Genomic DNA, 15,465 nt, shown 5'->3' with positions numbered 1-15,465 from the left:
AAACTATTTGTAAAAAAAAAAAAAAAAAAAGAAATATGGTTGACATTTCTGACTTAAAAGCCTTACAAGGAATAAGGAAGTCACACAGAAGTGTCCCATTGTTCCATCATGTGCAAGAGAATCTGTGCTGGAAAAGCAGATTTTGAGAAGTGTCCATATTTTCTTTCCTTTCTATTCTTATTGAGTCTAATGAGCAAGATATATATATATATATATCTTGTGTGTATATGTGTGTATGTACATATGTGTATGTACATATCTACATAGATATATTTCTTAAATTTGACTTTTTTCTAGTGCATGTTATAGCACTTCTGTGTGCCAAGATATGTAAAACTTCCATTGCTAATTTCAAGCTTCTAAAACACATGTTGAAACAATAAACATGTGAAAATAATTTTGAAATCAAGAGGACCAAAAATTCTCCTAAGAATATAACAGGTTCTCATTAATTCTATGTCTGACATCCCTTTGCTCAATTCAGGGGAAGCACAGAAAATGTATATACTTCTTCATTTATCATCTGTCATCAACTACCTATTTGGAGGTCTCTATTTGCTTGCCACTGGGGATACAGTGTTGAATGAGAAATAAATGGTCCGTCCTGGTTGGTTCAATTGGATAAGCATCTGACTTTGGCTCAGGTCATGATCTCACAGTTCCTGAGTTCCAGCTCCTCATTGGGCTCTGGGCTGACAATGGAGAGCCTGGAGCCTGCTCTGGAGTCTGTGTCTCCCTCTCTCTCCCCGCCCCTCTTCCATTCATGCTCTCTTTGTCTCTCAAAAAAACTAAACATTAAAAAAAGATTTTTAATGCATTTAGAAATGGCCTGTCCTCATGAAACTTGTAGCTTATGAGGAAGAGCAAGTCATTAATCAAACAATCCTACAATTATGTGTATAAAAACTATGATAGATATTCTATCCATGTGCTGTGGGTACATGTAATAAGATGAGGTTGGAGCTGGGGAGTCCTAATCCAATCTGGGAGAATAGAAATAGCCATGTTTTTGCTTGAGCTGAGATTCAAGGAGTAACTAGCTATTGTCCAGTTGAACAGTAAAAGATGTGGTTGTGGAAATGAAGTTGCTATAGAATAAATAATAGGAAAAATAAATAACATGTTAAAAGGCCCTGAGGTTCCACAAATGAAGCTTGGCCTGTGGGAGGTATAAACCTGTGCAGAGGCTGTGAGGCACGCATCAAAGTTCATTACATCCTTCAACCAAATCATTGCCTTCAAACTCTGACTAGATCTATCTTCCATGGCTTTTTAGTTAAGGTCTTCATGACTGTGATTATAGCAACATTGCCTCACTTTTCCACTGCACTTTCCATGTCCTTTGTGGGGGTGGTTTGGGTAAAGCAAATGAAATTCAAATTATTTTGCTACTTCCTTTAAAGGCTTAATTGAAGGGATGACTGAACTGAGGTGGCTAAACAATATAAGAGCTATATGTATTCTTCAAATAGCCCTTGCCTCTGTCTTTATGCTTCTCTCTCAATGATTAGACCTGAATTATAGAGATGCACTTATAAAAAACAAAACAATGAAAGCTCCTTTGATTACATACTTCTTCTAAAGAGTGATAAACTTCATAATTATATCCAGAGAGGTATCTTCGATTTCTCTGGGTTCGCAAACTGCTTGTCTTTTCCAGTGTTTTCTGAAGATCTTCTATGAGGATCCTGGATTTGAAATGATAGACATGAAAACTGAATGGAAACCATATAAAAATCAGGCAATATCAAGAGAAAATTGTGCATCAGTGAAAAAGAGGATAGCAAATAATGACATTTCTAAAAATACAAAATGTTCGGAAAGTATTTTCTTTTGGGACATAGAAACTGTTAAAATGGGTAATGAAAATGTAAAATTAAAGCAGATGGGTCTCAAATAATAACAATAACTGCCTACCATTGTTTGAGCAGCTACAGAACCGAATGTTGGGTGTAGGCATTTTCATTTATTGAATACCTACTTAGGCACTGTGCTATGTGTTTTATGTACATGAACTTAAATAACAAACCTATGAGGCAGATTTTATTCTTACTTAAATTTTACAAATGGGGAAAATGAGCCTCAAAAGGGTTAAGAACTTGCCAGTATCACTCTGCTAGTGAGAACAGAGCCAGCATTTGAACTTGGAATGTGAACCTGAATTCTAGTGTTTAGACTCCAACTGCAGTGTGACACTATGGATACCAAAACAAGGCAACACAATATGAAAAGTTTTCAAAGGTTTAAAAAAATGTTTAAGTGTTTGCAAAATTGAGCTGGGGTATATTGCTTTTGCATTATTTTCAAAGTGGACAGACTTTCCAAAAATAAACAACTGTAACTTGTTTCCACTCAAGTTAAAAGCAATTCCTCACATTTATCACCAGAAAGTTTGAAGTTATGATGCTGATACATCTGTTTGGCAGCTCTTGATAGAACAACCATTGTTACCTTTAGAAAGGCAATATTTTCCCAGGAGTTTCAGTGGAAAAAAAACTATGCCTCTTAACTGATTCTTAGATTAGATTATTTATCATTGTCATTTTTAATTGATAAATGATTTAACATACTACTAATCACATATGAAATGCCCATTCAGAGAATTGTCAAAATAATTCTAATGGAGAATTGCTCCTACAAAAGATGTATCTTAATATTTTCTAGTCAAGTTTTCTAGTGTTTTCATCAAAGTAGGAAAATTGTCATGTAAAGTTTTTCAGTTTCCAGTTGTATGGAATCATTGTAGTTGTATATTAGCTCCTTTGATGATTAAACTCTTAGCTTCTCAGTCTCCTTTTAGAATCTCCAAGTGCCATAAATAGAGCTACTTTTTGGGTTCCCTAGTATTTCCCTAGTCATTTAGGGCAGTGATTCTTGAATTGCATTGCTTTAAAGTCACCTGTGAGCTTTAAAAACTATGCCACACTGAGGTGTCTGGCTGGCTCATTGATCTTGGGGTCATGAGTTGGAGCCCTAGGTTGCGTGTAGAGATTACTTAAAAATAAATAAACTTTTAAAAATGCCACACTGGGCCCTGCATAGACAAGAGTATCTGTGAATATGTATAAGTCCCTTTTAAAAGCTCACCTAGTGATTTTAATATATTATCAGGATCATATTTAGGCTAACAATCTGGAAATAAGTAATTTGGGCTAATTAAGTCTGGAAACTCACTGGTATCAGCCCTCTCAGTTCCATATTAAATACAAATGGAAGGAAAAAAAAAAAAACAAGCGGCAGAGAATATTAGAATATGGCTCACCCCAGTTTCCTTTTTCCTGCCTTGAGTGTCTGTGCTAGATATGGTCACCTGCCTGTTCTCCATATGGACTTCTTGTACTGCAAGGGCTGGGAGCCCAAAACCACTTTTTCTTGACTCTCTTGCAGCTAGGGTCTTGGGTACAAATTTGTGAACACTGCTAAGACAGGAAGTTAAGAATGAGGCAGCAGTCATCTCTTATTGTTGCCATGACCATGTCAAGGTCGCAGATATTTGACTCTTCAGAGGCAGTCGGGGTTGCTGGACTCAACAGTCTAGTGTCTATTCACCAGCTTTACAGCAAGAGAGGCAGTTATTGTAACAGCAGGGAGGGCTGTAGTAGCACAGCAACAGCTTCTGGACTTCTGGACTGTTGCATGAGGGAGAAGTAAATTACATGTGATTTAATCCATTGTGTGTGGGGATTTGTTATGGGTTGAATGGTGTCCCTCTCTCCTCCAATTCATATGTTGAAGTCCTAACCCCCAGAACCACAGAATGTGACCTTATTTGGAAATAGGATTGTTGCAAATGTAATTAAACTGAGGTCACTAGGATGTACTCTAACCCAATATGACTGGTGTCCTTATAAAAAGAGGAAATTCAAGGGCACCTGGGTGGCTTAGTCAGTTATGTGGTTAAGTGTCCGACTTTGGCTCAGGTCATGATCTCATAGTTTGTGAGCTCCAGCCCCACATCATGCTCTCTGCTGTCAGCACAGAGCCTGCTTCAGATCTTCTGGCTCCCTCTCTCTGCCCCTCCCCAGGTCATACACATGCAAGCATGCACCCCCTCCCTCTCTCAGAAACTAACAAATGAGGAGGAGGAGGAGGGGGAGGGGGAGGGGGAGGAGGAGGAGGAGGAGGAGAAGAAGAAGAAATTCAGTTTGGAAACTAAAAAGTTCTGGAGGTGTAGAGTGCTGATGGTTGTATAATGTAATGTATTTAATGTTACTGAGTTGTATATTTAAAATGGTTAAAATGGTAAATTTTGTGTTGGATATATTTTACCACAATTTTTAAAAATGGGGAAAATTACTACACAAAGACACAAGTAGAGGAAAGATATGAAGAGGCAAAGATGGCCATCTACAAACCAAGAAGAGAGGCCTGGGACAGGTCCTTCCCTCTCAGACCTCAGAAGGAACCAACTCTGCCCACACTTTGATTTCAGCTTTCCAGCCTCTGGAATCATGTGACAATAAATTTTTGCTTTTTAAGCCAGCCAGTCTGTGGCATTTGTTATGACAGCCCTAGCAAACTAATGCAGGTCTCTATTCAATAACTAGACTATACCTTCATACAGACCCTAAAAGATCAATCTGAAAATTAAAATAATTGTGGTGTGGCAGGCCTAGTCTCATTTTCCTTGTCAAATAGTTGACACCAGCAGAATAATGAGAAGGAGATCAAAATGGCATTTGTAAGTGTTGTATTTTCTTGGTCCTTTATGATTGATGATTCTTCCGACCCTAGTTGCATGCACTATAATAATAATAGTGACCAGAGCCACTGAGACCTTTCAAGTGATGTCAATACTCAGTATAAAACCATGTTCCCAAAGCTGAGTGGGGTGGGTGAGTGGGGCTCAACATTTGAAATTCCACTGCCAATTTCTACAGGTATTTAACTTATAAAATGATTGAATTTTTTATGACAGAATGAATCATCTCATCTCTCATGTCACTGAGAGGGGCTGATTACCTAGGGGCCAGGAACATGGGGTCACACCATTTCTTCCTTAAAGATGACGACAGCTATATATTATGTACAGTTGTACAGAGTTAATGATAATCTTTTGAAAATACCCCAGGCTACAATAATAAAAGTCAATTAAAATGATCTCTATCTACTGCCCTGTGGAATTTAATAGACTCTTATGTGTTATTGTCTCGGGACCAACAAAATGAATAATTCTAAATGATTGTCCTCCACGAGGAGACAACTGATTTAAAACACTCATTTTTAGACTCTATTCTCTGTGACATAAAGTGTGATATTTTATTTTATATTAGTTCTGCATGACCTACATTTAAATGGCAGGAAACAGAGACTTGTTAAAATAACTGGTATATTCCTTTCTACTGAATTATAATTAATGAAGCATGTGAGTTGTTGCTGAGCACCTATAGATATAATTACCAAGCTCCTTCCTTCCAGGCATTCAGAGAATCAAAGCACACTTTCAAAGTTATAGTGATGACTAAAATGTGTTCAACATGAACAATAGTTTTATGCACAGCTGTGACTCTACCCTGTTCTAGAAGGGCAGATGAAATATCTTTCTGCAAAAAGCATATCAGTACTTTAATAAGGCTGTAATTATCTTTATGGCAGGGAAGTATTTGTGTGGACCAGGGAGGAACATCGCTGTCACTTTGCACCCTGTGGCTCAGCCTTCCACAGAGACCAGGGCTTTCACCACTGACAGACAGAGTCATGAGCCCATCCCAGGCCTTACCGACATTATCAGGGACCTTCGTGCCAGTTTTGACAGTACAACCATTTCCTAAGAAGCTGGAGTAACTGAGGTTAGTCATTTACAAACATGACTCTCAGCCCTGAAATCCTAGGTTTCCAAATGAAAGGTAGGTCCCTCCTTCTCATGTCATTAATTCACTATACTGCACTTCTCTGCTCAGATCCTGCATTGACTCTCCATCTTTCCACAACTTCCTTCTCCCTTGTGTCTGCTGGAATCCTGCTTCCACTGTAAATAAACTTCCTACTTTCTCATCTTTTCAGAGAACTCTCTTTTCATATTCATGTCCTAATGGAAATTGGATTCTCTTAAGGACAGATTCTTTTGTGGCTTTCTCTTTTGCCACACTACCTATCATGGGACCAGAAGGGAAGGAGGTCAGCATTCTCCTGAACCCCCGTAGCCCCTCCCTCATCAATCTTCTAACTAACAGAAAAAGCCTTCAGCATCATGCAGTTCCTTGCTTCTTTCCTCTAACTCCTGGGTACTCTCTGATAGTACTGTCCCAGGAGCACATCTGTCTTTCCACCTCTAATCTTGTCATCAGCCAATGAGATTCAAAATGGCTATGATGACTCTCTGGTGAGTTAGTCCATCCATTCTCGACCACATCAGCCATATCCTCCATGACTAACACTTGAATCTTGGCACAGCCATGAATGTTCTACACCAGGACTCTTAATCTTAGCCTAACTTTGTCAAGATTTTCTTTTCTCCATTTCCTTGTTGCCATCAGTCATGCCATATCTTCTTTCAATATAAAGATCATTATACCTTTCTTGATTCTTCCATTTGATTACATGATTCCTCCTAGACTCTTCTCATTTTCTATCCAGATTTGACACCATAGATGAATACCTGAGATAGTGTCTCACTAAGAACCTCGACTTCCTTGCCACCCTGACCTTTCTGTGGTCTTAATCCAACAAAACCTCAGCTCTGTATGAGTGCCACCATCTCCCTTCTTTGCAACAATCACTTTGATTAGTTTTTACCCCAGTTTTTCCCTTGGTAACACTCTTCGGCTCTTTTCTTCCCTTTTAGTAGATAATTTTGCTTCTTATTCCATATAGAAAATTTGGCCCTTAGTTATGCTCTCTTTCAACTCGTTGACTCTCTTCTTTATAATCTTAACTAGACCCACATTTACCTCTTCAGTCTTACTGGATAAGGCTTCCTTTCTAGTGCTCAAACCCATTCCTCCACTGGCACATTCTATCCTGTACTATTAATGTCTCCTTCCCTACTGGTCCCCCCCTTCAGCCTACAGACATACAAAAATTTACCCCTACTCCCCCTAAAATTCCAAATTTCAAGCATTCAGTGATGTTGCATCTCCTTGTAGTCTCCTCATTCTCTGCCTCTCACCTTATTTTAACTTCTAGGAGCAGTCTTCTGCTCTGCTTCTCCATATTCTCCCCTCCAATTCACTTCTTTGTACTCTCTCTGTATTCTCTCCTGATAATCTAGTCCCAGCATGAGAGTTACCAACACAGTCTCCACTGCCAAGTCCAAGTCCAAGGCAGACATTACTGCCCCGTGTGGCATCACTGATGTTCTCCCTCCTGAAAGTCTCTCATCTCTTCTCTGACTCCTGTGACTATCTTCGATTTGCTCCATTCTTACTATTTAACTATTCCTTAAAAAAACAACCAAATATCCAAATTTATTTGAATCTATCTACTCAATCACCTAAGCCAGAAGATTTGAGGTTGTCCTCAGTTTCTTCCTTTTCCACCAACATCCAACCAAGTGGAGAGTCCAGGTGGCTTTGCCTATTAACTATTTTTCGGTAATGCTTTCCTGGTCCCACTACACTCTGGTCCTGACTCAAGGCCTCACAATCTCTTACTTGTAGTCTCCTATTGGCCCTCCACCCTCCACTTACACAGGCCCCCTTGCTTACATCCTTCAAGTGTGCAGAAGTACATACAAGATAGTCTGAGCTCCTAACCCTGTATATCAAACTTCTCATAACCTGATCTCCTCTCAACCTCTCCAGCATCATTTATTTCTACTCTCTGACCTGATTTTGTACGCCAGTAAAACACAGCTACTTCGGTTCCTTACACAGATATTATGCTGTTCTCTTTGCTTGCACTGTTCCCTCTGCCTGCAAGTCCCAAGGCTCATCCTCTGCTTAGCAGTCATCGCTCCTGCAGAAGGCTTTGTCTGCCCCTAAATTTTTTCCACTTTCTAAGCATTGCTAGGCTGCTCTCCATTCCTCACACAGAGAAGATCTTCTGTGCTTACACTGAGCACCTGGTGGGAACAGTGGAATGAGATGCCAGTGTTGTTCCTCCCCACCACCACCCTGCCATTACCCTAATACACTCTTCTAAGGTGAATATAACTATGTTACATTCATGTCTGTTTTCCCCAATTTGAAAAATAGTAACTAAAATGCCATTGTAGGGACTCAATACACAACCTGAATACAGCTCTCATTCAGTCAGTTTAGTACAAATGAATTAAGAAAGTGAAAAAGAATGCTTACTTGTATTGGATGTTGGCTTCCTGTAAGAAGGCTAATAGGGCTTGGGAACCATTTTTGGGAATACGGACATCAGTAACTGTTCCTTTTGAGACATAGTAGATACTGCTGGGCTGCCACAGGTCCACCTACAATGCAGAAACAACCTATAATTCATATTCAGTGCAGGTGGGGAAAGATCCATGTCACAGTGTGACACATGTCATCTTATTTACATTCAGAAACACTAGACACATTTTGGACTTATACTCAATGCTTTCATCATCAGGGTAAAACTCTAATTTGAATTTGGTCTCTAAATTATATCATATCCACATAGAATTTGATCATAATTTACAAGTAATAAAGACTAATGTACATTAAAGTCACAAGGTAAAAATTAGATAAAATAGTTTTAAGTTTGCCTTTAATATTCTTAAAAATTATTACACAAATCCTGAAATAAGATAGATATAAATTACCTTATTTATTTTACCATACAACCAGATTGTGGTAGCTTGACAACATTTGATAACTTTCAATGGAACACTCTCCAGGTACTTCTCCTTCCCCAACACATGCCTTTTACCAATTCCTACGCAGCCTTCACATGTCAGGTTGGACTTTTCAGCTAGGGTAGTCTCCTGGTAATAGTTCTTAGAGCAACTTGTGCCTCTTTCATTTTGTAATTTCATCTTATCAGAATGTAAGCTCCTTTAGGTTACCACCTCATTCCAAGTGCCTAGAATGGAGCCTTGTGCACATCAGCAACTCACTGTTGCATGTGTGTAGACCCCATGTGATAATTCACTATATATTCACCACATGTCCAGCGTTTTGCAGGAAATCAGGAGCTGTGTTTCTTTTGCTCACTGTATATGGTGTTCTCAGTGCCTTGTCTAGTGCTCCATATCTGCCAGGTAGTGCTTTACATTCGTTGATAGAATTACTGAACTCAGTTGGAAGGGAGGAGAGCTCTATCCCCTGCATAAGCTGAGAGCTACATTTTCGATTAGGCACAGTTTGCTTTTACAGTCCTGTCTGCCCTCTTTGTGGGACCTTCTCTTCCTGCATTTCCAGCCTTATCTGGTCCAGGGCCTTGATTTCTGATCTGATAAGACTCAGTTATTTTATCTTCTCTTAGGTGTCACTGTCTTCATTCTTTTTAGGGAACTCTAGAAGACCAAAAATACTTTGTGGCTCAAGGAAATAGACATCTGGTGGCATAATTTAATCTTGAACAGGGCAGAGAGGCATTTGTTTTGGGGACAAAGAGTCTACCTGTTTGTCTGTGTTTTTGTTCCAAGCAGCTGACTCCTCCACTAAGCTGCAAGGGCAAATCTGACTCAGCTAACATGCTAGTTCAACAATCATCGAAGTGTGGGGCTGGAAGGGATGCTGAGAGGTCATTTGATCCATCTGTCAGCCCCTGGGCAAGGATACATGGAGGGCTGAACAAACCTGTCCCCAACAGATGTATCCAAACCGCATCTTTTAAGTGTCCAAAAGAGAAGTCAAAAAATTCTAATTTAACTCATATCTGCATTTAAGAAGATAGCAGATGGTTTTCTTTCTTCTTTTTTTTTAATGCTTTATTTATTTCTGAGAGAGAGAGAGAGACATGGCATGAGCAGGGAAGGGTCAGAGAGTGAGGGAGATACAGAATCCGAAGCAGGCTGTAGGCTCTGCACTAGCTGTCAGCACAGAGCCCGACTCGGGACTTGAACGACCTGAGCTGAAGCTGGACGCCCAACCAACTGAGCCACCCAGGCGCCCCCCAGACATTTTTCTTAATCCCTTACACTGCAGCACAGTTTCAGTTTTTCTTGTTCCACTCTTCAGTAAGGAATGGCTGATTTCTTGTCTTTGTGAGATAAAGCACATTGGTACCTTTCACTTTATATGATAGATTTTCTAATCCTGTAATCATCTTTGGGACTTGCCTCTAAACCCATTACAGAGACAGATTTTTGATATTAAGGTTTGCTACCATCCCTTAATGCCAGTGGAGATGAGGGAAAAGTATCTGGAAGGTAGAGAGCCTTAAGAACCTGAAATACTGTGAATAGTCACCCTGGAGATTAGTTTATGTGTCACTTTATTTTTTGGTGTACATGCTAAAATAAGACTCCTCATCCAGTAGAAGAGAGTAGCTTTCCTATAGGGAGGTTCCATGGAAGGAACATACCCCATAGCATGACCTGGAGAAGGTGTCCTAGGAAACAGGTCTAGATGTAACAAAAATAATTTGCAAAATCAGGAATTCTACTGTTGTGAGATTAGGAAAATAAGTCAAAATGAATTATCAGCTTTTCTCCAGTAATATTTTGGGGGAAAGGGTGCTTAGATATAACATGGGTATTTAACTCTAGGTAACAGGGACATGCCTGTAACAAGATATAGGGGACAGCAATACTCATGTGAGATTTTTAAAGTTCCACCCACTTTCTAGATATTTCTAATCTTTTCAGTAATACCTCAAGGTAGGAGTTAATGGTAGATACATTTAAAGAATGAGAAGACTCATTCATAGAGGTGAAATCCATTTTCCAAGGATGCACAAATCCAAAATGGTGACACAGGATGTACCACACTCCAGTGCCCATATGTACTGAATGGGTAAGTGTCTTTGGGATCTTCTGAGAATACCCCCAGGAGAATAAGCAACACCCAACCTCCTGACTTAGTGCTTGAGGGGGTGGTTGGCAGGTCTCACACTCTGGTTTTTTTCTGCCAGGGGTTATTTGCCCTATAAGTTGTATGCAGGTATTTCAAATTTCAAATCAGCCCACCCTGGGCAGGTTACCATCATTTTCTTAGAGCCTTATCATATCTGGATGAATAATAAACTGTCTATGAATGACAAAGCTGGGTGACACTTATTGATAATGACAACAAAGAATCAATAACCTTGTCAGGATGGCCTCAGGTTGTATGCCAACTATCATGGGTTTTTGCTGTAAATAGCCATGTGATATTGCAAGGAAAGGATGGTCCTTTATGGAAACTTCTGGCCTTGGAACCTGGTGGTTTTTCCCATGTGTTCCTTTCCTCATATGAGTACCAGCCACCTTCAGTCAGATCTATTTAAGAGGTGGAGGAGATGCCATTCTTCTCCCCACAACCACCAAGGTGGAGCCTCAGGGAGCGGGACACAGTGGAGGCCAGACCTGCCGACACCTAACCACGCCCATCCCAGCCAGAGAGCTATTTTGTTGTTGTTGTTTTTACCAGAGCCTGGGTTTGCATATTTATTGGTTTTGTCTGTGTATTTGTGTACTTTTGTTCCCTGTGTGGTTGTCTGCTTTCTTTTTCCAGGGCTGCCTCAAGACACGAGTCAAAGTACACATGGTGGAGAATCCCAAATACCGCTACCAGGAGGGAAACAAAATAACCAAACGCTCAACAAGAGAAACCCCCAGCAGCAGGGAAGCAGCGACCCGCAGGACTGTTTGGGGCTGTATAAACAAAGCCCGGACACTGGAACCTGGAAACCAGGCGGGGCAAGGGACACAGAACTCAGCCCACCTTGGCTTCGTCCTCAGCACAGAGAGATGGGACACAAAGGAGTGATTTGCAATGCTCAAAAATACTTATGATGAATTAAAAAGTACTATAAATGAGAAACATAATAAAATGGAGGCGTCCAATGCATGGATTGAGGAGGCAGAAAGGAGAATAAGTGATTTAGAAGACACAATTACAGAAGAAGAGGAAGCTGAAAAAAAGGGAGATAAACTGAGTCAGGAACATGAAAGGAGAGTTCGAGAGCTCAGCAATACAATCAAACGGAACAATATCCGTATCATAGGAATCCCAGAAGAGAAAGAGAGAGGGAAAGGCGCTGAAGGAGTCCTTGAACAACTTATAGCAGAGATCTTCCCCAGATCTGGGGAAGGAAACAGATGTTGAAATGCAAGATGCACAGAAAACTCCCTTCAGACGTACCTTAAATCTACTTCTGCATAACATATCATAGTGAAACCAAAAAGATATAAGGACAAAGAGAGAATTCTGAAAGCAGCTAGGGAGAAAAGGGCCCTAACATACAAAGAGAAACCTATCAGAGTGGTGACAGACCCATCTACTGAAACCTGGCAGGCCAGTAAAGAATGGCAGGAAATCCGCAATGTGATGAACAGAAAAAATATGCAGCCAAGAATCCTCTATCTAGCAAGCCTGTCATTCAGAATAGAAGGAGAGATAAAAGTCTTTCCAAATCAACAAAAATTGAAAGAATCTGTCACCTCTAAACCAGCCCTACAAGAAATCCTGAGGGGGACTCTCTGTGGGTAAGGCTGCAAGGAACACAAGATACCAGAGACACCACAAGTATGAATCCCACAAAGGACACGATGACTCTAAACCCACATGTTTCAATAATAACACTGAATGTAAATGGACTAAATCCCCCAATCAAAAGACATAGGGTAGCAGAATGGATAAAAAGACAAAATCCATCTATTTGCTGTCTACAAGAAATGCATTTTAGACTGGAGGACACCTTCAGGTTGGAAGTAAGGGGATGGAGAAATATCTATGATGCTACTGGAAGTCAAAAGAAAGCTGGAGTAGCTATACTTATAACAGACAAACAGGACTTTAAAGTAAAGACAGTAACAACGGATGAAGAAGGGCATTATATAATAATTGCAGGGTCTATCCATCAGGAAGAACTAACAATTATAAATGTGTACACAACAAATATGGGAGCACCTAAATACATAAAACAATCACAAACAGAAACAGTCTTATCGATAAGAACGTGCTAAAGCAGGGGACTTTAATTCTCTACTTACAGCAATGGATAGATCAACTAAGCAGAAAAATCACTAAAGAAACAATGGGCTTGAATGACACATTGGACCAGATGGATCTGACAGATATATTTAGAACTCTACATCCTGAGGCCATGGAATTCACTTCCTTCTCAAGTGTGCATGGCACATTCTCCAAGATAGATCACATACAGGGACATAAAACAGCCCTCAATAAATATAAAAGAATGGAGATCATACCATGCATGCTTTCAGATCATAATGTGATGAAACTTGAATTCAATCACAGGAAGATCTGGAAAACCTCCAAAAACATGGAGGTTAAAGAACACCCTACTAAAGAACGAATGGGCCAATCAGTCAATTAGAGAAGAAATTAAAAACTATATGGAAAGAAATGAAAATGAAAACACAACAATCCAAACTCTACGGGATGCGGCAAAGGCAGTCATGAGAGGAAAGTACATTGCACTCCAGGCCTATTTCAAGAATTAGAAAAAGTGCAAGTGCAAAATCTAACAGCTCACCGAAAGGAACTAGAGGGAGAATAACAAGAGCACCCCAAACCCAGTAGGAGAAGAGAAATAATAAAATCAGGGCAGAAATAAACAATACAGAAACCAAAGAAACTGTTCAACAGATCAATGAAACCAAGAGTTGGTTTTTTGAAAAAAATAAACAAAATTGACAAACCCCTATCCAGGTTTCTCAAAAAGAAAAGAGACAGCACTCAAATAGACAAAATCATGAATGAAAATGGACTTATTACAACCAACCCCTCAGAAATACAAGCAATTATCAGGGAATAGTATGAAAAACTATATGCTAACAAACTGGACAACTTTAGAAGGAATGGAAAAATTCCTAAACACACACTCACTACCAAAATTCACACGGGAAGAGATAGAAAACCGGAACAAACCCATAACTAGTGAAGAAATTGAATCAGGTATCCAAAATCTCCCAAAAAATAAGAGCTCTGGGCCAGATGGCTTTCTTGGGGAATTCGACCAGACATTTAAAACAGAATTAATACCCATCCTTCTCAAACTATTCCACAAAAAAGGATTCGAAGAAAAACTTCCCGACTCATTTTATGAAGCCAGCATCACTTTGATTCCCAAGCTAGACAGAGACCCAGCCAGAAAGGAGAACTACAGGCCAATATCCTTGATGAATACAGATTCAAAAATCCTCAACAAGATATTTGCAGATCGAATTCAACATCACATAAAAAGAATTATCCACCATGATCAAGTGGGATTTTTTCTGGGTTATAGGGCTGGTTCAATATTTGTAAATCAATCAATGCGATACATCACATTAACAAAAGAACAGATAAAAACCATATGAATCTGTCGATAGATGCATAAAAAGCATTTGACAAAATACAACATGCCTTCCTAATAAAGACCCTGGAGAAAGTTGGCATAAAAGGAACTTACTTAAACATCATAAAAGCCATCTATGAGAAGCCCTCAGCTAACATCCTCTTCAACAGGAAAAAACTGAGAGCTTTCCCCTTGAGATCAAGAACAGGGAAGTCCACTCTCGCCACTGTTGTTTAACATAGTGCTGGAAGTCCTAGCATCAGCCATCAGACAACAAAAGGAAATAAAAGGCATAGGAATTGGCAAAGGAGAAGTCAAACTTTCACTTTTCGCAGACGCCATGATACTCTACATAGAATCCCCAGCAGACTCCACCAGAAGCCTACTAGAACCGATCCATTAATTCAGCAAAGTTGCAGGATACAAAATCAACGTACAGAAATCTGTTGCATTTTTATACACCAACAATGAAGCAACAGAAAGAGATATCAAGGAACTGATCCCATTCACAATTGCACCAAAAACCATCAAGTACCTAAGAATAAACCTAACCAAGGATATAAGAGATCTGTATGATGAAGACTATAGAAAACTTATGAAGGAAATTGAAGAAGACACAGAGAAATGGAAAAAATTTCCATGCTCATGGACTGGGAAAATAAATATAGTTAAATAAATATAGTTAAAATGTCATTACTACCCAAAGCAATCTACACATTCAATGCAATCCCAATCAAACTTGGCCAGCATACTTCTTTTTTTTTTTTTTTTCAAGCAATATGGAACCTTTATTTTTAATGTAATTTCTGTACATCTGGAGTAGGACAGTAATCCTTTTACAAATGGGACTGATTACTAGAATAAACAATGACAAAACCAAACTGGTATTTGATGTGAATCCACAGGGAGTTTAAGCTTCAAATCCAGCCAAGAAATTTGTCACAATCTCTTTCAGCTTTGCATCTGTCTGTTCTGAGATCTTTCCATCAGTCCTGATATTGCCCAACAGAGCTTGGTGCTGGCTAATAACATGAGCCAAGAAAGCCTGCTCAAACTTTGTGATCTTGCTGGGCTCCAATTTATCAAGATACCCTCTCACACCAGCATAAATAACAGCCACTTGTTCTTCAATAGCCATGGGAG

The 15,465-nt window shown here is 39.6% G+C and overlaps 1 protein-coding gene across 1 annotated transcript in view; it reads right to left on the bottom strand.

Annotated features, from left to right (window-relative positions):
- Nucleotides 1–15,465, bottom strand: part of CPA6 (carboxypeptidase A6) — a 346,125-nt gene that overhangs the window by 72,540 nt on the left and 258,120 nt on the right. The window contains exons 3-4 of the mRNA XM_039246989.1: nt 8,238–8,362; nt 1,574–1,688 (exon numbers count right to left, since the gene is read on the bottom strand). Of these exons, the coding sequence (XP_039102920.1) occupies nt 1,574–1,688; nt 8,238–8,362 (240 nt within the window). The remainder of the gene's footprint in view (nt 1–1,573; nt 1,689–8,237; nt 8,363–15,465) is intronic.

The sequence above is a fragment of the Hyaena hyaena genome, unplaced genomic scaffold (genome assembly GCF_003009895.1).
Source record: "Hyaena hyaena isolate Hyena2069 unplaced genomic scaffold, ASM300989v1 scaffold_287, whole genome shotgun sequence".
In the NCBI taxonomy this organism is placed as follows: Eukaryota; Metazoa; Chordata; class Mammalia; order Carnivora; family Hyaenidae; genus Hyaena; species Hyaena hyaena.
The sequence above is the reverse complement of the archived record's forward strand: the minus strand, read 5'-3'. Positions and strand labels throughout refer to the sequence as shown.